At 41.8% G+C, this 24,018-nt stretch overlaps 2 protein-coding genes across 7 annotated transcripts in view; both read right to left on the bottom strand.

Annotated features, from left to right (window-relative positions):
* Positions 1 to 587: 587 nt before the first annotated feature.
* Positions 588 to 15,374, bottom strand: GK5 (glycerol kinase 5). Its single transcript, XM_027906576.1, has 16 exons — positions 15,236 to 15,374; positions 14,227 to 14,320; positions 11,801 to 11,876; positions 11,326 to 11,419; positions 10,493 to 10,624; positions 9,682 to 9,757; positions 9,000 to 9,061; positions 8,838 to 8,911; positions 8,451 to 8,511; positions 7,460 to 7,586; positions 5,665 to 5,769; positions 4,189 to 4,274; positions 3,382 to 3,485; positions 2,403 to 2,462; positions 1,836 to 1,969; positions 588 to 773 (listed from the first exon to the last, which is right to left on the bottom strand). Exons 1-16 carry the CDS (start codon positions 15,371 to 15,373, stop codon positions 637 to 639), a joined length of 1,560 nt encoding a protein of 519 aa, XP_027762377.1. The 5' UTR covers position 15,374; the 3' UTR covers positions 588 to 636.
* A 3,469-nt stretch (positions 15,375 to 18,843) lies between these two features.
* XRN1 (5'-3' exoribonuclease 1) overlaps positions 18,844 to 24,018 on the bottom strand; it is a 30,981-nt gene continuing 25,806 nt past the window's right edge. For 5 of the 6 annotated variants that reach the window (XM_027906561.1, XM_027906562.1, XM_027906563.1 and 2 more), the window contains 2 exons: positions 23,676 to 23,830; positions 23,156 to 23,476 (listed from right to left, as the gene is read on the bottom strand). In XM_027906561.1, coding sequence (XP_027762362.1) covers positions 23,186 to 23,476; positions 23,676 to 23,830 — 446 coding nt within the window. In that variant the 3' untranslated portion in view covers positions 23,156 to 23,185. Of the gene's footprint in view, positions 19,723 to 23,155; positions 23,477 to 23,675; positions 23,831 to 24,018 lie in introns of those variants that run through there. The other variant, XM_027906565.1, reaches the window with a different exon arrangement.

The raw sequence follows: 24,018 nt of genomic DNA, 5'->3' as shown, positions 1-24,018 counted from the left end.
AAAAATAGACTTTTAACTCCCTTTTAGCTAATAATAATAGAATTTAAAAATGGCCTCGAAAATATTAATGGTACAAATATCTACAAGTTAGATAGCATACCTGGAAGTATTTTCAATGTATCTGTGTTGGCCATGCTAGGTAAGATTGCTTTTAGTCTTTATAAAATTTTTTAAAAAGTGAGCTACAAGTTAGATAGGAACCATAGCTACAAAAATCCTGGATTATTCTTTTTTTTTTTTTTTTTTAAATGGAGTGCTGAAAGCCTCTTTGCTTTTGTATTTCACCTTAATTTAGTGCACAGAAGTGTCCTCACAGAGCTGGGCCAAATGTTTACTTAGAAAGCCGGCCAAAAGTTGGTAACAATAAAATGTCTCTGTACACAACTGAGTTCATCACAACCCGCCCCCAACAATCATTTGAAGTTTCTCAGCAGTGCCTAGGGGAATGTGTGTGCCTTTTACCCTTCCTCGATGATCAGCATGCCAAGATTTTAGAGATCAGAGGGAGGTGAGCTCCTCAGGAGAAACCACCTAACCCCTACAGACACCAGCACCAATTCCAGTTACGCTTTTCACTGCCCTGTTATAAATACGCATGAAAACATCTTAATTCTTCTAGAATTAAAATGCCCGTTTCTACCAGTGCAGGGAGTGTTTTGTTGCTTGCAGCCAGGTATCCATAGCAGGTCTGTATTCCTCTGCATCCCTCTGGGGCTCAAACACTGCTTCTATTCTCCTCAGCTTCTTGAGCTGTTCTTTGTCAGTCCAAAATCCTACAAACAGAAAATTCATTCTCCAGCTCAACTGTAAATGTGTTCTTTTTGAGTTGTTGTAATCTATTTCCCAGAGATCCAAAGCAGAGACACAGTAAGAAATCACGACAGCTTTCCTTTACTCAACCAACAGCTTTCTCAGAGGGAAGCACATTTTTAACATTGTGAAAACCCTTTCCAACAGGATCCACTTGTTTGGAATCCTGACAATGCATCTGCTCAGCTGGGATGGTTTCCAAGGAGCAGCTCTGAAGTTCCTGCAGGTTTCATCCACAAAGTGCTGTCGGTTGCAGGTCCTTCCCAATGCAGAAGGGCCACAAACCCCAAGATTTAACTGCTTTCCTACTGTCTTAAAAAATTCCATATGTGGCAGAAAACAGCTGGTGTTACAGATTCAGAATAATTTATATCATTAAATCTTTCTTGCCTGTCATGGGCTCCAACTTTCTGACACTTTTAATTGGTGAGTAAGTCTTACACAAGCATAGAATTTTCATCTTCCATTTGTGTTATCCACCCATCAAAGCAATGTAATGAAAATACATTTTGTAGGTGCATATTCAGCAAAACCCTTGACAGTTTGTAGTTGTAAGCCTGGTTAATGATATAAAACAATTCTGGGTAAGTAGAGCTATTTTTTTCTGTTAATAATTTATTTTTTTACTTCCCTTTCTGTGAAAACCTTACAGAACAGAGGCTCAGCTCACAGATGGCAGGACACAACTGCAGCAGGAATGACGTGGCTGCAGGTGAGTGCAGTGGCTCCCCTGCCCTGTGATCCACCCCCATCCAGCACTGCTCAGGCAGCACAAATATGGGAATGAGCAGCAGCAAAGACAGGGCTCACCTCTTTCTTCTCCAGTACATCCTTCTGACTGGACTGGACAGAGAAACAAACACTACTTACCTTGGATTCCCACCAAAAAGGCTAAACTAATCCCTTGGGGAATTCTTACTCTTGTTTGAAGTTAAGCCCTTTTTTTGTCTGATTTTTTTTTCCCTTCATATTTACAAAAATGCATTATAAAAGGAAAAACAACAATCTTTTTAATGTCTACATACCTGAAGCGAGGCCTGCTAGAAAAGCTGCACCAAGGCTGGACATATCTGCATTTGCAGGTTTTTCTATCTTCTTATTAATTAAATCTGAAGTCATCTGCATAACAAAACTGTTATTACTGACACCTCCATCAGCTCTGTAGGGAGAAGGGAAAAAGTAGTTAGAAAGATGTGTTAAGTTCAAATGCTTATTGCTGGCATTTCAGAAAACAACTCCTGGTGTTCCACAGGCTGATGTTCCACACTTCCCACTTTTCAGTTTGCACTCTTAATGTGACATTGCAACGTGCACTCCAGAACTACACTGTACTACCTGAAAACAAGCATTTGCCTTCTGTTTTACTTTTGTTTTAATAATTAGAGCAATTCATTGCTCACCTACTGCCAATCATAAGTGCCAATAGGTGTGAGGAGACTCTACTGCTGCGGAAGCTACATTAACATTTGACTTGGGAATCATCTATTTCTCAGCAACAGAATTATTACAGTAAGATAAAATGCACAATAAAGTTCACAGCTATTTAAGGTCAAACTCCCACATATCAAATTTAGAAGTCCCACAGAACTCACCGAATGGTTCGAAGAGGAACGTGCACCTTCTTCACGATGGTGTCATAGAGCAGTTTGTTTCTTTAAAAAAAGATTTAGTTGAATTAAGCATTACATATTCCATGAAGTGTTTCCAGTATCTACATAGTCAGAAAATAAAACACAAGGCAAAAAAAGCCTCAGTCCTGTCAGAACTGCTGCAGTAGGTAGTGAGTTTCTAGAATGCACAAATAAAAAAAAAAACAGAACCAATGAAACTGGTCTGTGGTCCTTACTGGTCATTATTGCAAAGGCACAAGTATGGCTAAATCATGGCCCATTCTGGAACGTCCATTTTTTCCACTGAAAATTGCTGATAGGTTTCTACAGGCAAGATGCACTCCCTGATTTCTCACTTAGAGTGAGGGAAGTCGGCCAGCAGAGTGTTAATTGGAGTTTACCCAGCTGTTCTTTAAGAGGAATAGCTGAAGGCTTCAAAGTTGACTTGTTCTGAAACATTTCATTGAATTGGAGAAAATCGAAACACAAAGGGTCTCTACTGTTTTTCTGTTTATTTGTGTGACTCTTGGGGAGTCCTGTTTAGGGGCAGGAGTTGGGTTCTGTGATCCTGATGGGTCTCTTCCAACTCAGCATTTTCCATGATTCTGTAACATAAAACTTTGAGCTTCTGGGGTACTTTAAACAGAGCTGGAATGGGCTACAAATTCTGACAAAACACTGTCATCAGAGCAAGGACAAACTTCAAACAGAAAGCAGTTTTAGAACATGCAAAAAACAATATCATTTAACAACCTACATGGTTATTAATAACAAAAACTCTGAACTAGCAAATATACACCAGTGTCCCTGTGAAGTGATAAGGAAAAAAGGAAGCAGCTGAAACTCCTTTCCAGCACAGCAGTAACAGATCACTACTATTTGTATTTCCTAAACTGCACAAGTGCAGGTATCCATTTAACACTGCTGATCTAAATAAAAGCCAGTGTAAGAAAACCAGTACCTGAAAGCCACAGATTCCAGTATAGCTCGGACAAGATGGTTTCTGGTGGTGGAAGGCTTCAGCCCCAGGAAAGAGGCACATAAATATGCGTCATCCACAGAAATCTGCACAAAACACCTCACCATGAGTTCAGTGGATATTATTTGTAGGCTTTTAAGAAAGAAATCAAAGAGTAAGAAGAAAAAAATAACTTACAATAATGACAGGCAGCGGTGAGAGAAGAAAAGTGAAAACAATATGTAAGAGGAATATAGTGTTAATTTTAGCTACCTCAGTGAACAGTTTAAACAGCTTCTTTCAACAGCAAAAGGTTTAAGTGACTTATTTCAAATCTGCCATCCTAAATAAGGGGCTGTTTGAGAGCAGGGAGCTGGGCTACCTGGAGAAGCAAGGAAATTCCTCTTTGCTTTGTTCCATCAGCATACAGGGCTTACACTAAGGGAAGGGTAAAGATGTTAAGTCTCTTCAGAAAGAACCACTTGTCCTGGGAATGATTAAAATAAGTATGGTAGACAAATATAAATTAAAAAAAAAAAAATTCTCAAAGAACTTTTAGAATCACACAGAGCTGAGGTAATTCAAACCATTTCCTATTTTGATAGATTTTTTTCACAAGGGGAGAAAGGTGTTTAAGCATTCTGATCTGACAATGATCTTCATACATTGTGTGAGTGACAGACAGTAAGAACCTGAGTAGTACAGAATAAATACTGTGACAGGATGGAACTTATTACATTTCAACAAGTAAAAGTTAAAATTTTAATTGGGTTATTAAAAATACATTCTCAATTATATTCATAATTTTACCTGGAGACTTGGAATGAAACAAACTCCTTGAGAATCAGCAACACTCTGTGCCATCTTTGCTGTTTCATCTACATTGGTGAAAAGATCTGTAAGGATGCATAAGTTGGGTGCTTTTATTACATTTAACTCAATTTCTCCATTTTGTCTCGCTAAGAGACAAAAATCTAGAGTCTGAATATTGTCTTTTGTAACATTCTCAAACTACACACTCCGAGGGAAATGATCACTTCTCTGTTTCATGTCCATCAGTCACATTAAAAAACCCCAACTCTTCAGATGAAGGCTAAACTCAAAAGGATCCTCTCCCACCTCCTGGGCTGCAGCTTTTTAATCTGCACATCCTGTAAGGGGTCACTACATTTCCAAACAGATAGAAATGATTTGGCCCAATTCCTCTTCTACCATTCTCTAAAGCTGGTAAAAGTTGCTGAATTGTGCTTCTTTGCAATAATACTTTGAGAAAATAAAGCTCTTACCTGTTACAGAGTTTAAAGCAGCGTGCCTTTTTTCATGACCATTTTACTACTGACTAGCTAGAAATCCTTCCCACTTGTGCACGTGCCAATAAAATCCATTTTAACTCTGGAGCCTGAAGTAGCACATTTATCCACTGACCCTGGAGTCCACAGCTCTGAGCTGGGCCATTTCCTCACAGCCTGGTGGTTGTTACCCTCCGGGCTCAGTGAAATGTTGGATGATGAAGACCTGAGGACCAACCTGAGTCACATTTAACCCCCCAGGGCACACACCAGAGCACAGAAACCCACACACGCACCAAAAGCTGGCAACTTTAGGAAATGGGAAATTTTGTGGCGAGCTACACCCCAGGGAAACCTCTCCCAGACAATCTTGAATCCCAGTAAAACCGTGCTAAGTTTTTAAGTAAGCCAAGCAAATTTCTAATTAGAACACTCAGAACAGTTGTCCTGTAAACAAGCAGTGATTTTGAACATCAGCTACCACAGAGCTATTATTTTCTTAGCCTTTCATTAAACTGGAATGCAAACCCTTTCATTATATAATAACAGCAGCCAACAGGCACATCACCTCTGTAGGAAGCAACAGTGACAGCACCATTACCTGAGTTCTCCACATTATTTTCCTATAAATCAAGCCTCTTATTAACTCTGAGATGTGGAGCTGGAGTCCTCTCAAGAGCACTGCAGCAAGTGCAGGGAGTTTGTCATGCTCAAGAGAAAGCAAGGAGTGAAATGTTTCAGGAAAATGAAAGCCTCCACAGGTAGGAGACTCTGAGGCAGAGGCTGAAGAGGAGATGATTGTCAAACCAAACTCCAGCTGCCTGCAAGCAAACACATCCAGCACAGAACCCACCCATGTGGCAGTGCAGTTCTGCTGTCCACAGCACATGGGCTGCTTTCTTCAGTCAGGAATAACAAACCCAGGTCCATTAACAAATATGAACCCATAAAAAAGCTTCTCAAGCAGTTCTGTATTTAATCCTTGCTAGGAACTCACCTATATCCTGAGCCCATCTGATGGCAGTGCCAATCTCGGATATAGTGCCTTCAGTCAAGTAAACAACTTCCTTCCCAATCTTCCAGCCAATCAGTGGATAAAGACCTTCGTTATTTTCCATGAAAGAAAACCACTTAGTTAAACTGAATGTTTCCAGAAAAACACATACAAAAACCACTAACAAAAAAAAATATTACTTACTGAATTCCTTTGCAAAATTGAAGCTAAAAAAATGAAGTCACCAATAGAGGTGAAGTATATTGTTTAAAAATTTAGTCATGGGATTACAAGAGACTTGAGCAACAGGTTGTTAGACCAAAGTTAACAGAAAAAAACAAACAAAAAACCCCGCTATCAAATTACAAAACAAGCCCCTTTAAACTGAAGAGCTATCTGTACATACTTTTATTTTTCATATGAAAAGAGACTGTGAATACCTAAAAATTTATCTATGTTTTCCCATCAAATTTTCTCTAAGGGATTCTAAAAAGTCAGATTCTTTCCCCCCCCCCCCCCCCCGAACAAAAAGTTTTGGTATCTGTTTGAGTAAGAACAGAGCACAGGAGTCCTGCATAGCAGAGTTTTTAATGCTAAAGCAAAAAGATTTGGTGATGCAGCTGGGGGAGATCTGCTGTGCAGCTGCATCACCAAGTCTTCCCTTGAAAGGGAAAAAGGGATACACATATCTCCAGACCACGGGTGAAGGTGTGCCTTACAATCTTTATTTTTCACCAAAGGTAAAGCCACAAAGCAAAAAAGACCAAAAATATTAATTAAGCCAAAAGTCCTAAAGAAAGGGAGCTAATTTGGGACAGAAAAGTCTATCCATCAGGTGGCCTTCCTGAAGATGCTCTCCCCAGAGTCTCCAGGAGTGTAACTAATCCTGCCCCTAGGGAATGGATCCATGTGACACTGGGCATGAGCAGAGTTAATGAGAACCACTGGACTGCCAGAGGGACAGCTTTGACACCTGCACAGCATGACTGCATCAATGAACTGTGACAACTGATGTGCTCGAAGGAACTGCTTTATCGCTGCTTTTTCAAACTGTCACACAGCAGAGCTGAATGTAGACCAGAACCCAGAACAGCAGCTAATGGATAGCTGGCACAAAGATGTGTAGGGATTCCTCCTGCAGTCTTAAATACACATGTCAGCTTTAAAGATTGAACACGTCACATCTCACGCCCAGGGCACTGAGAAAGTCAGGTACTTTAATTGTCCTACTGTCCCCATGATTGCCAAAGACACAGGCAAAATTATTTTAGCCTAAGGAACAGCCTGCAGCAGCAGAAGTTTCCCAGCACTGCCTCAGAAGATTTTAACTTCTATCAGATCACAGCAAGGTATTTTCTTAAAACAGAATGGAAAAACTGCAGGTAATTTGATGCATAAGGGCTCAAGGGGAGGAACTTGATCCATTCTAACTTTTTGTCGTGAGAAGCCAGAGGACCAACTCCTCTTTTCTCCAGCCTTCTATTGTATAATACTGCTATCAAGAACAGGTGAAGGAAAAAAAAAAAAAGGAGGGAGGGATGCAGGTAGCAGACATGATTACTAGTAGCGTTCTTAAGTTCTCTTCCTGAGAAGTATATTTCAGGATAACCAAGATGTGTGTTTTCAATTAAAAATCTCCACAGCCTTGTGGCCCAGCCCTCCCCAGCTGGTTTCCTACAGCTGAAGAAAGAAGGAAAAGCACAGCTCTATTTTACCCCTTCATGTCCCCTCATCGTTAACAGCTACCAAGGAACAGTGAGAGAGCAGAATACTCTAAACCCCAATGTCCCCATCTTACTCCTGTGGGATGCAAAGAGGTGCTGCCCGGTGTTGACGTTCCAGAAGCCGCCCGTGCCCATGGTCAGTTTGACATCTCCTGGCTGGAAGCAGCACTCTCCAAACATCGCTGCCTGCTGGTCAGCCACCTGCCACCAACACACACATCAACCCCCGCTGAAAAACGTCAGGAAACCAAAGAATATCTGATGGTTTGATATTTGGGGTATTTGTAGTCCCAGAGAGCGCAACAGAGCAGCTTGGCTTGAATCCTTCTTTCTCCAAACAGAAAGGTGAAGTTTTGAGGTCTTGTCTTCCTTTTTCCCAATTATTCCAAGCTCAGTTTTTCAGCAGTGATAATGGTTATTAAATGTACGTGCTTATGTTTTCGCCTCGGTGAAACAGGAAATTTCCAGATTAATTTAATCTACAGTTCTTTAAAAATAGCAGGAGAAATTCAAATTACCTAGGTGACAGTTTTTTCACTTAGCTCAATTCAAGCAGATTTTGCTACAAGTCATCACTTGAAAAAAATAATGAGTTTTTCTCTTTGAAATTGTAACTACTGAGGTAAGAACGTGTTATTTTCCACTTATTTCTAGTGAAGAAAAAAAAAAAGATATAAAAGGGACCACAAGTAGATCTATTAAAAAATGCTCTTATATTTGTGCAGTCTTACTGAAGTCAAGGCAGAGTGGACTCTGTTGCACAACTTTGTACAGAACAACTAATTTTAAGCCAGGGACACACACTTTACCAGAGCTTAGAGCCCTACATTCAGTGTTTAACCGTTTGGTCACTAATCTTAATGGACCTCAACCTCCAGAAATCCCTTCCCATTCCTCTCTCTCCTCCTTTTCCCCTGAGAGTGTTAAATGAGGTTTGGGAGAAAAATTCAACAGCCCATTCTACTGTAGTTCAGTCACAGCGAAGGAAGTAAGTACTAAATCAAAGGCAGATAAATAGTACAGGTACAAATATACAGATTTAAGCAAGGAAATATTGTCACTCACCAGTGCCATTATTGGAATAGGTACCCCAAATATTTCAGAGTCAGCTGATCCAAAGTTGAAGCTTAAAACAAATGTTATGGAGAAAAATCACAACACTGAATTGCACTTCTTGTTAAAATGAACACACACAAGGCCTGAGCCTGCATCACATATGAAAGGTGATGCTGCTGATTTAAAGAAAACATAAAAACTATCACTAACTACAGTCAGAAACCCAGTAAAAAGAAACTTTGCACTTCATATATTTCTACAGAAAGTATATCTGCATATAGAAATAACTTTGTGTACCTGCACACATAACTCAGCCTGTGCAGATTATGTAGTATTTTTATAAAGGCAATTAATTTAACAGTTATCATATTCTTTTAATTATGTCTTCACAGTTACCTCGTGTCTTTCACTGGTGGATAAATAGACACTGGGAGAGAAAGCAGATTACACAGAGTGGGGCTCCAACATTTCTGCAATGAAATGGGAAAAGTAAAAATGTCAGCAATCCTCTCAGAAGCTCAACAAACAGCAACAAGCTTTTCCCAGAACAGCACGTACCGTGAAGGGTTCAAAGATGCCCGTGGAACTGGCATTGGAGTAATCTGTGGCATACACAGAACCTGCCATGAGAAAACCAGAACAAAGCCTTTCAGAGAGCCAGACATTTCAGAGTTTCCTTTAAACATCTCACTGGCTCCCATTAAATACAATCTGAGTGTGTGTGAGCAAAATCACAGCAACACCACGAGGGCAGAGACTTCACCTGCTGCTCACTACAATAATGACCTGATTTCCCCTCAGGAACCTGCATGGGAGAGCCAACACCCCCCTCACCAACTGCATCCCTCTCAATCCTAACCCATCCCATCGCTCTGCATTAGCCCTCGGCACAGAAACCCGAAATTCTTCCACATTTGTAACAATTCTTTGGGTTTTTTTGCTTTCACAAGCTCTTTACTTCAATCAACACCAATTAGTTCTGTTAGTCCTCTTTAAATCCTATACTCTTAGAAGGTTCGTTACATCAAATAGTTGTTTCCCTTCCAGGCAGGGCCCAAAGAATATTTAATTTGGGGATTTTTTTAAACAGTCAATACATTAAAGTATTTATCAATTACCAAATAGCACAAATTGCAAAAAAAGTATTTGAATTCTAGGATATATAAACGACAAGTCATGAACATTATCTCTTCGATTCCAGTGCATTTTACTGATATTTAAGAGGAACTGTAACATTCACCTTTAGTCAATCTATACAGTAACCACGTGTCAATTGTCCCAAAGCAGCAGTTGTTTTTTTTGGCAGCTTCTTCAGCCTGGGAAAAAAAAATATACGTACAAACAAAAAGTATTTACAACTGGATACAATAAAGACAAATACATTTACTAATTCCTTTTATCATTTTCTTCATGGTTCATGAGAAAATATTTTTCTTGTTTATGACTTCTGTAAGGAGTTCAGAATGTTGTTTTCCTTGGCACCTTATATCCCTTTAAAATGGGAAATTGGGGTTTCATCTAATTTCCACTAAGTGATGATGTTTACAACTACAGAACTCATAAACAGAACATATAAACTCAATTCTCTCAAAATGTGACTGAATACATGGCTTTAATCAAGAGCCAGGATCTTCTGAGCTTCTTGGTTTGATAGTCACACATTTTAAGCATCAGTGCCTGAAAAAATGTGGGAGAACGTTCATCTCACACCGCAAACTCAGCAGCTTTTTCACTACTGCACACTTCCAGAGCCAGAGGAAGAAGCTGTGTGAGCACATGTCACTATTTAGGTGAATGGGCTTTGAACATTAACACAGATGAAAGTCTTTCTGTTTCCTCTGAGGGGAAGAACAAGACAAATCTGCAGCAATTCCAGCCAGCAGTCACACAGTCATAGAATGGTTTGAGCTGGAAGGGACCTGAAAGATGATCTCCTTCCAACCTCCCTGCCCTGGGCAGGGACACCTTTCCCTGGACCAGGCTGCTCCAAGTCACCTGCCATCATCATCATCCTCCCTGGAGAAAGCTGCTGTTGTTCCTGTCCAGCTTACCTCAGGGATGTTTTTAAACACCCAGGACAGCTTCATGGAAGTTTGTTGTGTTGAGAAGGTAAGAAAACTTGGTGCCAAATACCGATCATTGCCAGTCAGGAAATGGAGCACTGTAAAAATAACCCGGATTGCCTGGTTCAAAAGAAAACAGTGACTTAGTGTTCAGTCTCACCTTGAAAGGTTTCTGATCAATTATCTTTAAAGGATGACAACACAGGTGGAAGCTGCTGACACAAGACTAGATTTAAAAAGCTGAAACTCTGTTATTCTTGTGTAAGATCAAGTAAGGATCTTAAATCAGACGGCCTTCCTGCAACACACAGCACAGAAAGAGCAGCTGCACTAAACTGTCCACTTAGGGGAAAAGTAACTTCTGTTTTCCCAGTTGGGGCAAATCTTTCTCTTCTAAAGGTACGAAGCACAAGCCAGGAGCAGCATAAAACACACCTTCTACAGGTGATCTAAGCAAAGAGTACGTGGAAAAAAACAACAAGAGAAAAGGCCAAAGCACTGCCAAGCAAGAACCACCTGGCTACCGCCAAAAAGATGTTAGCATGCAACATTTCATTATAACAAAGAGACCAAAAAGTAACAAAATGCATATTAAACCTAGAGGTGTATTTTCCCTTAATTAATCACCTGCTATCAGTGCTGCTTTGTTTCTTGGAGCAATATTCCATGCTAATATTGCCCAGTGAAACATTTTTAGGCTACAGAACATCACCCTACCAGGTGAACAGGACACCTGCAGTATTCCATATACTGCCCTATTGGTCATAAAAATGAAACAGCTCTAATGTGTCCAAGCTGTATCTGGATTAGCACAGTTTTACCTTCAGCAGAAGGGAGTTATTCCAGGAACCCACAAGTTCAGCACTTCTTGTGTCTTGCCAGCTTATGAAATTATGAAAAGGTTTCCCTGTCCTCCTGAAAAACAGCATTGGGACATTTCCCCTTTAAAACTGCAGAACACAGACTGCCCAAGAAATTCAACATCATCCACCATTCCCCATCAGGACAATTAACACTGGGGCAATTCCCAAAGTAAGTGCATATCCTCCTGATGGATTCAAGGAGTTACTAGATAAGCTACCCAGACATTTGGAATGTCAGACTTGTTACCAGAAATAAAAAATACCTATGTGTTCTGCTGTAAGGTGTGGCTGTGCAAACACAACAGGAGTGACTGACAATTTTTACTTTCAGGTTGTGACTGAACACAGTTCAGCATTTCCACAGCCTGCCCCCATCCAGCCCAGGAACGTAAAGGAATACAAAATCATTTGAAATGACACACAATGTACATACTTGTGCCATGTAATGAAAGTTCCTCTCTGTGTGGAGATGCCAAGACCAGCGATTTGCCCCATGTGAAGCCCTGCAGCTAAAAACCAAAAATAAATCAGAAAAAAAAAAAAAGGCATTTATTTGAAGAAACAAAACCACAGCTTCTCCAATATAATTAGAAAATCTATGGAATCCTTAGGAAATTAATAGTTTAAGAGAATATAAATCTCTACAGGCTGCCCAGTTAAGTGGCTAGAGCAGTGAAATGTCAGAGAACTCCCAGTCAGACAACTGAATCCAAAGCAGATAAACTAACTTTTGGATTTTCCAAAAGCAGCTGTGGCACACTGACCTTTTCTGCCTCCTGAAAGGCCTGTTGACACTCTACAGGAATAATAACCCCAGAGACAGGCAGGTAGATTGCATAAGCCCATATACTCAATTAAAATGTGCATTTCACATGGATGAACGCAAAAGAAAGCACAAACAGAAGCACCTTTACAGACTCACAAGAAGAATTTTCCTAAAGAAACGAGACTAGATCCATCCTGCAGGCAGTAAAGAGATGAATGCCAATATGTCCTGATTTTTTACATCACTTTGATAATGACATGTCTCACTTTAAATGTTTCTTAAGCAATCTTTCACAATTCCTAAGAACAAATTTGCTTAAGCCATGTACCACTGAATGCAGAGTATACCTCACGATCAGAAGTACAAAAATGTACATCTGGGCGTACACCAACTTCCCTGTTAAACCTTACCTTCAAACAACTGTTACGGAACATTTGTTCTAATATATATAACTGTATTTAATTAAATATGGCCCCAGCTATTTTCACAGCAGCTCCAGTCAGCTTGCTAAGCTCTCGTGCTCTCCAGATGTCTCCATGAGTGGAGCGAACTTCCATCAGAGAAACAAACCAAGAGACAAAGATGGATGTTCCTCAGCTAACCTGTCTTTGGGACGGAGAACCAGAGTAAGAGAGGGGGTTGGGACTGTGCAGCCAAGAGTTTCCACCTTTAGGTAGGACTGGACTTCATCAGCTCACCCACCTGCACATGGAATCACACGTTTAGCTCCACAAGCCCTGCAAAGCCAAGCGTAGCTTGGGCTCCTCCTGCTTCCAGACAGTCATTCCTGCCCCTGGTACCACACCCTCTCTTGCACAAACACTGGGGAAGCTCTGCTGGCACAAACAATCGGACAGTGATGCCACTCAGGAAGCTGCTGGAGAATTGAGACAATCCTGTAAAGAGGAGGGTGGGACTGCTTCTTTTGACAGCAGTGTGAGGTCAGAAATGACTTAAAAATGACCTAAAAATGACTTCCCAACAGTGCACCCTAGCCTGGCCACAAGACAACCTTCCCCTTTTGAAACTATCTGAAAAATCTTGCTTCCTCATCTGCCTCACAGAGTGGGAGGGAAGGAAAACAGAAAGGTCTGTGGGGGCTGAGGTGGCACTGCTGTTCTCGTGACAGAACAGTCGTGGCTACTGAGAAAACAAACCAAGGGCCCAAAATAATCAGCTTACTCCTGGTGATGGTGACTTTGCCTGCTCCCTAGGCAGCCCTCCAAAGGAAGAGACGGGCACTTCTGGCTTGAGACAGAGCAACACCTGCAGCCCAAATTGCAAGAGGGGTTGAAAGAGAGGAATTTAAAGCAGTGGATGCAAGAGTGTGATGTACACACAGGCCAAGGATGCTGGGACCTGTAGGAAAGCTGGGGTACAGCTGACAGGATCACTGCACCAGTGTGGCAACAAAGACAATCCATGCTGGATTGCACAACACTGGAGCTGGATTAATGTGAAAGCTACGGGAGTTGTAGAGAGCAAGAACAGGGTCAGAGCAGCATCCAGAAAAGGGGGGGGAAATCCCCAGCAGAAGTTTGGCAAGAAAGGGAGTTGTGCGCAGTCAGTGTGTGGAGTACTAGGAAATTTTAGGCTGAATGGGATGGTAAGAACTAGATGTAATTTGAATGGGAAAAGTGGGAACATCGGGTTGCAGTGGAGCAAGCACAACCCTGCAGCATCCTGCCTTCACCTCTCATCACCCGGCAGTCACACACACAGAGTGGCAGTGGAATAACGGCACACTGGAAGGGGAACAAACCTACTCTCTCTTCATACACAGAGGCATGTGGAGGAAGCCAGACAGTGGAGAAGGATGCATACACAAAAAGCTGGAGAAACGTGGTGCTGTCACTGAAGTGTAAATCAAGTATTCACTGGTTCTACTTCAATCCTGATCTGGCCACACTGAAAGCAAAAAGGTCATTCAAGTGCCCTACTTTACATAATGACTGAATAAAACTCAAAGCATGTTGTAGACCTGTGCTCAGTGATGGATTTCCAATACTAGTTAAAAATAACCTTATTATCTAACAGACTTTTTACTGATTTTGATAAATAAATAATTATTTTCTCAAACTTTAAACCCTTACTTTGTACAGCCTCTTTTATTACACCAACAAATTGACTCCACAGCACTTCAGGATCTAATTCAACCCATCCAGGACGAGGATAAAGCGACTCCACCTGTTCAGGAAACACAACACTATTATGATCCCTAGTTTACAGAAGCCAGCATTCTTGTGCAACTCGGTGCAGACAAATTTGCTTTTGCATTTCTTGATCTTAATTTTCTGCATTTCTTGTAAGAGAAGAAACAACAGTGTAACTTTTAGAACACAGTTGAATCTGGGTGTGTGATCTCTAGAAAACTTCCTCTGTTCAGAGGGAATAAAGAAGCCCAAACCCCCAGGAACTTCGGAGGCTGTAAACTCCTTTCAGAGCTGCAAATTGGAAAGCAGATGCTCAGAGAGCCTTTTGGCTCCACCGCTGATCTCAGATGTGGGTGCTTCCGAGCTCCTGAGCAGCAGCACGGCTCAGCAGTGCAGGGATCCCCCACTGGGGGGGCTTCCAGCTACACTGAGAACAGCCCTGCCACCTCTGAAATCCATCAGACTTATACACTTCCCCTCACTGCAACAACTAATAGTAAAAAAGTTACTGCAGAGTTCTGGAGACTGTCTCGATCCTGAAATCACGATTAGTACAAGCCCAAAGCAGCCCGAAATCCCTGTCCCAGAGTTAACGCTTTTTCACGCGGCGCTGTTCCCCGATGGGATGTGTGAACGCCAAGTCCTGCGCCAGCCTCAGCTATGCCCTGCTAACAAAAGCCCTTTTGTTCCGACAGGAATTAGCCGAGAAGCGACTGAAGCGAAGGTAACAGGGAAGGGCGGGGGGGAGCGAACGGGGCGAGAGCTCCGGCGGTACCTGAGGGTTCCCTTCCCCGGGGGGCTCTGGGGAAGGGAACCCGGGGGATGCCCGCGTACCAGGACAAGCCAAGGGACCCGCGGGTCGGAACCGCTCCGGGCAGAGCGGGCACTCCCCAGGCAGGTGCCGGCCGGGCCGAGCTGAGGGAGCGCCGCGGAGCCCGCCCGGACTCACCTTCCTGCAGCTGGAGCCCCTGACGGCGGCCGCGCGGTCATAGACGTGGCACTTCACCGTCGTGCTGCCCACGTCCACCCCCAGCACGAACCGCGCCGGGGCCGCCCCGGCCCCGCTCTCGGGCTGCCCGCACGGCATCGCCCGGCCCTCAGCGCAGACTGAGCGGGGCCGCGCCCGCCACAGCCCGCCGGGGGCGGGCACCCTGCCGGCCCTGTGGGAACCCTGCCCGCCTGTGGGAACCCTGCCGGCCCTGTGGGTGCCCTGCCCGCCTGTGGGTGCCCTGCCCGCCTGTGGGCGCGGGCGGCGCAGCGGGGCCGCCGGGCGGGCAGGTGGCGCCGCCGGAGGCGGCCGGGGCGGGCTCTGCAGGCCGCGGGCCGGGGCAGAGCCCAGGCGGGAGGGGCAGCCCCCGCCCTGCACTCCCTCCCTGGGACGGGCCCGGGGGTCCCACACGCGGGGCGGGAGCGCCAAGGCAAAGCCCCGCCTTGCGGCTGTGCGGGCTCTGTGTAAACACACCGAGCGCACGCAAAGGGCTTTTAGAGTTAAACACCATCGGAAGGCAACGAGCGCCAGCCAACAAACTGCACGTAATCACACAAAGTCATCGGCTGCGGCAATTCTCTCGTGCCGTCAGTTTGCAGCACAGAGGGAGCCGCGCTTAAAATCACCGCTGGAACAGAGTTAATGACATAAGCGTTCCCGCTGTGTTTTTTCAACAGAAACAACCAGAAATATTCTCAATTAGTTAACCAATAAAATTCAGGATGCTCAATCCCAAACTAGTATCAACAGAATTTAGTTTTAACCCAAATTTTATCAAAAGAATTAGTCAATTAGTTTTACCTAATTTAGTTAGAGCTGGAAGAGCAAAAGCAAATACATTGAAATATTGAAAATATTTTCCCCTTGCATTTCTGGTTTGACCCCTCTTACAAAAAATTCTACTATGAATTACAAAACAATATTGTGTGGGATAACAGTCCGATGTGGTTGGATCTTTAAACCAGAAATACCAACGACAGTGAAAGCCACATTAAGAAGAGGCTTCTCACCTCACATGGGCAGTTGCAGAGGTCACTGGGACAAAGGTTTGGATCACAGGGAACTGAAGGCACGCGAAAGAGAAAGCCAAGGAACGACTGCTTTACCTCTCCTCCCTAAGGAACAACAGTAAAAAGTCACAATCTCTTTGACTTTTATATTCTCTTTGACTATAACTTGACAAGTTAATACACTAATAGATGTATGTCAGAGAAAGGTATCAAGCACTTCATTATCTCACTAAGACTACTTTCCTTCAAACTAATTTATCAAAAGAGCATATTAATACTTATTTAAAACTCGCAAAGAAAGCTCCCTCATTAAGATGCAACACATGTAATTGTTATAAAAGGCTAAAATCTCTCCAAATACTAAAAAACTAAAAAGCCTTAAGAAAAATGGGAAATTACATCTGGACATAATTTGTGTTTTTACAGTAACAATGCAAGTGGGACCTGTCTTACTGAAAACCTCAAAAAGAAAATGGAGGTGCAGGTTACTTTCTTCTTATACAAGCTCTTAATGTAACAAATACATACCCTTCTGATTGCAGGGAAGCGACCGTAAGCAGATTTCTTCTTGCAGAGCTTAAATTCTGTGTAAACAAAGAGCTTAGATGTGTACACGGTGCAAAGAGATAACACGAACCAACTTGCAAAATTGCATGGCATATATAATCTCAATTATAGGCATCATGCATTAAAATTGCTTCATTTATGAGAGGCTTATGAAATACAAATTTTATATTATTGTTCTGATTGTAATGTGATAAAAGTAATGCAATAGAGGAGGCAATGGGCTTTCTGTCCACACATGACTTATCTGGCACTGGCTTCTGTTGTTTTGTCATTAACAATACCATTCCCACACACCCTTCATCTACCAGGAGTAATTCACACTGAACATTTGTAAGCAATGTTAGCACACTCAGCATGTTTCAGGCAGCAAGAAGGGAGTTACTGAGAGGCCCTGAGAGACAGGACTGCTACAGACCCAGCAGACCTGACTGCCAGAAGGAAAACGTGATCTTGAGAAAGCCTGGACATTTTCTAGGAGCAGATTATTAAACAAAATTTCCAATTTATTAATTAAACTGCATTTTGGATAGTCAACTTATTTTGTCTCTAAAATAAAAGTATTCTTGAGTGCATTTCTGTGGTGTGACTGATACATAGAAACTTCTTCTTTCACCCCAGGCTTCCAGTATGAATGAACCAAACTTGTCACTGGCACCGCTAATAGGATCCAGCTACTGAAATCTAGGAGAGCAAGACACGAAACTTGTAATGCGGAGTTTTTTCCTCTATCTTTTCTTCCCTAGCTGTATTTTGTCAAGATGCATCTATTCTACTGCCTCATCAAACTGAGTTACCCTTTTCCCCATTTCCTTGGCTATACCTTTTTCACAAGTTTTAACATTATGAAGCACTGGCTTCAGGGTCTTGAGTCCTTAAATAAGAAAGAGCTCACTGGTTTCTGCTGCTCCACTGGCTGGTGCAGCCCATATCCATCACTCATTAACCCTCGCCTGGAAACTCAACAGACAGCCCAGAATGAAAGGGATGATCTTGAAGCAAGTGCTGCAATAATTTACCACATGACCCTTTCTCAGCAGTTCCTCCCGTACTCCTCAAAGTCAACAGACAGAACCACATACAGTGACATCACTTAATGTATCATGTTAGGTTTGTGTGTCATTCCAGCTTTTGGCAGCCACAGCAGTTCCATTCTTGCTCAATCACCCTGCCCTCATGCTACAAAAACAGTACTAACAGCTGGTCCTGGGGCTCCACAAGGACTTATCTGAAAAACAGCACAGGGGAAAGAGTTCCAATCAGAGCAATACCTTGATATGTTTCATAATGTGGCTGTTCAAAAGGTTTGGCACGACCCAGTGGGAGCAAACAATAAGAGACTGGTTAAACCTGTATTTTAGTAGAGAATTGCACATCCAATCTGGGCCTGAGGCACAAGCAGTCCCTCCTTGCTGCCAGCTCTGCAACACAAGAAACCTTCACCAGGAAATGAGGTGGACTTTGGACGATCAAGTTTTAAGCCAAGAATTTCTCTACCACAGCAAGTGAAGTGAAAATCGGTGTATTTACTGTTACTGTGTCATTATTTGCCCATTACTTTTACCCAACCTAAGAAATATCTACATCTGGAGATATGCAATGTGAATTAACAAGATAATGTCCATCATCCTCTGGATGTCTCTTAAGGATTTATTATGTGGCCTGAAAACGATGTAACTATGAACAACATACTGTCTTACAGAGATTAAGTTCCTGTTCATAGATGTGTGTGTGTGTATATATATATATATATTTATATGATGGTCACTTGTACCTAGAAAATTCAGGGCTGAACAGCTCTTTAAATAACATTGATTTCCAGTCTAGAAATTCACAGGAGAAAAACTAAAAACATTAAAAATGGCCATCAATGAGGCTTAGTCAGAACAAGAGAATGGATATACTAGAGGCTGAAGGGATGAAAAAGCACTTAAGAACTATTGTTTCAATAAGACCTAACCATTACAAAAACAAGCCACTAAAAACCAAAAAAAACATTAGAAAAGAAAGCAAAGGGAACGAAAAGGAAAAAAATTAAACTGAGGAAAATGTAGAAGGCAGCATCTCAGTAAATTCCCAGGTTCCAGCAGCCTACACTGCCCTCCATTTACCTGCTGACTTCAGTTTTGATGACTGACAAAACATTTCAGCTGTTTGAAAGAAATAGGCACTGGAAGAAACATCAGGAACTAACAGTAATTTTCACCTCCTATCCCAAAGTGGCACTAAATCTAAAATATGCTAAGTTACTCATAAATGCACCACACTTAGTTGCATTGGAATCACACTTTTTGCTTTGCTGTGTACCCTCAACATGCTACATTTGATGACTTTGAATTTTATTGTTACTTGCACAGAAATTACACTTTGGTTTTGTTGGTTTTTTTTTTTTTGCCAGCCTTTGTCTTTTGTTCACTTACAGAAAATACAGGACTAGGTGTGACCATCGACTCCCATAAAACACTGCCAATGCAGTGATGCCACTGACCAAGTTCTACCAGAAAAAAATAAGTCTTAATGGAAAATGTTCTCTGTGCTGTCAAATAATAGAATCAGGTTTACTGTTTGCACTTGCTGGCATTGCAAGTCCTTCTTGTTTTCTGCCTTTCAAAGCAAAAATAAAACAGAAAATTTGTGAATTCAAAAAAAAAAAAAAAAGAGTAAGGAGCCCATCAAAAAGTGGCAGCAATAAGGAACTGCTGTTGGATTCTTTTGTTAATAAACAACAACTGCTTACCTCATGAGATCAATTCTCCAAAACATTTCTCAGGTACAGTCTCAATAGCCAGGGGTGCTCCTGCACCTGAGTTTGAACTCTTTTGGCCAAGCATGTGTGCTCAGACTGCCCTTGTGCCCTTGGTGTCACTGTGTCCCCTTTCCAGAGGCAGAAAGAGAAGAACATCACTGTCTCTCAGCAGTAAGGAAGGCTGATTATGGAATACAGATGGAGATCACATTGCAAATAAAAAGAATAAAAGAACATCCTTACTGTAATAACAATTCCTTCTTTGGGAACTCACTCACCTGGATAGTTCACATCAACTACAGCAAATTGAACAGCAGTCCCTTCATTTTTGGATGGGAGTGTCCATGCAAGATTTATTATGCCCTAACCAATATATTTTCAAGTTTTCCCTTCACCTGTTTTTCTTCTCTTTAGTGCTCTGTATGGAGATGGAGAAGCAAGGGGGCAGAACAGCCACGCAGGATAATTGCAGTACTTAAAAGTTCATTGACTAATTATTTAAAGAGAGCTTAAGAAATGCAGGATTATATCTGAGAATCTTAAAATTGAGCAATGTGACTGAGCGCCCAACCAGAGTGTTCCCTGCAGACACCCCACACTGCATACCCATCACCAGCTTTTTTTTTCCAGCTTTTTTTTTTTTAATTTTTAATCTAATTGGTGCCAAAGGGCAAAGAAACTTTGGAAGATCATCCTGTTGAATGCTTTTAACTGTAACGTGACCAACAGCCTGTTGAAAAAACCTTGTATTTTTATCTCAGTTATAGCTGAAAGTCACCAAGAAACAGCTCAGGAGGGCAGGTGCTACTTCTGACAATCACCCAAATTGGGCTTCATTAGATTTAATTTCTCTCTGAAGCTTTTGGGTTGGAGCACACAGCAGTTCCCATCCAGTATTTGGAAATAAAACAGTGAAAAATAAGTAATGTTTCTTGTTTCAATATTTAATCCAAGCAGACACAGACACAGTTTATAAAATTACTCTATTGCATTAGAGTTCTATATAGCATTTAAGAATGTTTTTCCTTCAGTGTAGCATATATTCATATTTCAAAATATCTCTGCACAGTCCTTTGTGCAACTACATGCTAAAAATCTGCAAATGCACACTTAACACTAAACAGCACAAAAAATACATTCTGTATCCATTTATATGCAAATTTTAAACATTTCACTTGGCAGATAAACAATGAAAAGTTATTTTAAAAAAATCAGAAACTACAAAAACGCGCACATAAAAGTCTTCCCTTTTGGATTTTCTTTAGTAAAATACTGCTCTGTATAAGATCTAATGAAAAACTCCAGTGCTTACAAAATACTTTTCATCTATGAGAAAAAGAAATGCTTCAATTTTATATCTGTATGAATCGAAGATGACGACTCTGTTAAAATATAAAAATGAAATCGGGGGGGGGGACACGGCAGAGATCAATGCAATGTCACATCCACCAGGACATGGAGGGCTGCAATTAAGTGGGCACCAGGCAGCTGGTATCAGAGATCAGCTCCAAATCAGGGACTAACACAAAATGCAGCAGCTACAGAATCAAGTGTTTAACCTCTATTTATACTACACAAAGCAATTCCACTCGAAGAGGGAGCAGAAATCTCAGTGCCAGTAGAATAAGTAGAATAATTAATAAAAACTGCTGTGTTCACTGGTGAGAGTACAGTGTCCTTCATGACTTTGTTTCTACAAACTCTGCAGAAATTGGCTGCCCAGATACAGCAACATTCAGTGACGAAAGAATCATGGGGATTTCTCAACAGGCATTTCCTCCTGTGAGAAGATTAATTCCCAGGGGACAGGGGGGATTAACACCAGTGTCTCACAGTGACACTCACACAACCACTGCTCAAACACTGCCACGGCAGCATCAAGGCAGTCTCGTGTTGCTAATGACAAAAAACTACCAAAAAATACACATTTCCCTTCCAACCCTCTCGAGACCAGCTGACTACAAAGAGAACAACAAAATTCATGTCATTTAAGACTTTACAGTTTTGTGATACTAAGTAAAATGAATAAAATGTCTTAACCTTGTTTTTACCTCTGTGATCCTTTTTCTAGGCTTGCTGCTATTCTACAAATCCTGTTGTTCTGGAGAAATGAAGATTAAAAAATCCTGTAACACAGGAACAATGTGAAGCTTGACACGACACCAGAAAGGGAGGCAAAGAGCAAATGCAAGAAAGTTTACAGACTTGCAGATCCAGCAGGAAACCTGTTTGGAAGCAACCAAATGAATCCCTCAAGGATGCTTTATTTCTGTTTCCTGGGCCTTAGAGGAAAAATATTTTTTTCTAGAAGAGATTAAAACAAAGAAGAAAAATGAAATTTAATCCATGTCAGTAAGCAGCACCAGAGTTTCCAATTATTTCCTAGATTTCACATTCATGTCCACAAGAATGGTGCATGTGGGTTAAAAACAGTACAAGGACCTCTGAGCCTTCTTTTTTTCCTATGTGAACTAATGACAGCTCTGTCCAAAAATGCAATTCAACTTTCTGTCTGAATATTCTTCTGGAACAAATAGCATCAGTTTCTGATAATTCAGTTTTGCAAGTCAGAAAACTAAAAAAATAAATATTAAAAATAACTACTAAAAAAAAATAATCTAGTATAGAGGTTTCAGGGCTCAGACTTTTAAAGGAAGAAAAGGACTCTAAGTAAACATAACTTTGACAGTCACCCAGCACAAATGGACATCTTTAAACTCTGGCCATTTCTACAGCTTAGGAAAAAATCAGGATATCATCAGCATTTAGGAAGCCATCTATATGTGTAGTAGGTAACTATGTCATTTTATCACGGGAAAACAAAGAAACTGATAGACTAAAAAAATGAATGTTCTTTCCCAAAGAGCTCTCTACTTTGCAAATAGCTTTTTGTTATTCAGTAACATCCTATAAATGAGTCTCCTGGAGCAGACTGTGCATCAGCAATCCGTCTCTGCCCCCCTAACCCCAGGCACACAATAACCCCACGTTCTGCAGGTGGTAAAGCTGCTGCCCTCCAGGACACACCCAGCAGTCGGTGCTCGGAGCTGTTGGGTGGTTGCACTGCAGGTAGCTCTGAGCCACACCGAGTCCACTCACATGCACCTGCAGAGCCAATGCAGAGCTGCTTGTAAATGACTTTGGCTTTCTGTCTTCTCACACTATTTAGAAATAACCTAGAGTACAAAATGTCCCACTGGACAGCGTCAGATGCCCAACTAATTACTGCTCCATGTCCCTCCCAGAGAGCAGGGCAATGCCGAGCTGAGGCTGCCACAGTTATTGCTGCTTACCCCACGGGGTCTGCCAGCCACTGTTCAGAACCCTAGGCACATGGAGGGCATGGCAGCCTCAGCCCAGCATCTCCTGCCTCTTGCTAATTGAAGGGAAAACAAAAAAAAAGAGTTTTAACATAATTGTTAGAGTTTTCACGACAACCTGAAAATCATAGCGAGTACAATGTAGTTCCTTCTATGTTACACTTAAAAGTGGCTGGTCTTTTTAATCGAGATTTCTGATTTTTTTAAATGACAGAACATAACAAGGGGGGGGGGGGAAGAGTTAAAAATCAAATACACCCAGCTACCACGTTTATTCTGCAGATTTTGGTGCGCCAAAATTGACAGCCAGTTTCCTTGGCTTTCGCTTGCTGGAAGTGTTTGGTGTTGATTTGTTCTGAGGAGCACTTGGAGTAGCCACATTGTCTTGAAATGAACCAGTGGATGGAGCAGCTTGAGGAGATTTTAAAGGAGCTGAAGAACTGTCTTGCTGAATGTGGTCGGAAGACACTGGCTGGTCGTTCTTTAGTGGCGCAGCTTGAGGGCAACTCTGAAACTCCTTGAGTTCAAAGTTTTTCTTGCTAGCAGCCCTTTTTTTAGTTACCTTTAAATTAAATAAATATTATTTAACAGAACGCATTCTCGACAAGCGCAAATATTCCACTTCCAGAAAACACGCACCCAATTTTTGACACTAATTTTCTAATACCAAGCAGTACTTCACAGTGGGGGTGTCATTGCATTCATCACATAGGCATATTGTTTACAAAGATATCACAGTAAGACAAAGCTGCTGCTCTTACCTGCAGAGGTATAAACTGGTTGTGGGAACCAACTGGAATAGTTCCTGCAAGAGACACATTTCCTGGGTAGGAGCCAGGATAGTAATGCTTAGGCACTGGAGTTCCCCAGGACACTGGACCAAACATATGAGATGATGGAGGAGGCATCATATTAGCTAGGAAAATAAGGAACTTTTAGCTCAATTTGCCACAAAAGAGGGTACAAACTCCCCAAAAGTAACCCAACTACATTTGTCTTCGTGTTGTTTACCTTTCAAATAAAGCCTCATAAATCTTCCTATTTACTTGAAAACAGCTAAGTATTTATTTATCATCCCCCCCCCCCCCCCAAACAAACAGCTCT

Source organism: Empidonax traillii, unplaced genomic scaffold, assembly GCF_003031625.1.
Source record: "Empidonax traillii isolate 1590-97213 ecotype Southwest subspecies unplaced genomic scaffold, ASM303162v1 scaffold1322:size239206, whole genome shotgun sequence".
NCBI classification, from domain to species: Eukaryota; Metazoa; Chordata; class Aves; order Passeriformes; family Tyrannidae; genus Empidonax; species Empidonax traillii.
The sequence above is the reverse complement of the archived record's forward strand: the minus strand, read 5'-3'. Positions and strand labels throughout refer to the sequence as shown.

Coding starts and splice junctions, on each gene's coding strand:
- GK5 (XM_027906576.1), bottom strand. CDS start 15,373: ATGCCGTGCGGGCAGCCCGAGAGCGGGGCCGGGGCGGCCCCGGCGCGG. Junction 5,770..7,459: donor CCTCTTTGCATCCCACAGGA/GTAAGATGGGGA, acceptor AAAATAACGAAG/GTCTTTATCCACTGATTGGC. Junction 2,463..3,381: donor CTGGAATCTGTGGCTTTCAG/GTACTGGTTTTC, acceptor CTTTTTTTAAAG/AAACAAACTGCTCTATGACA.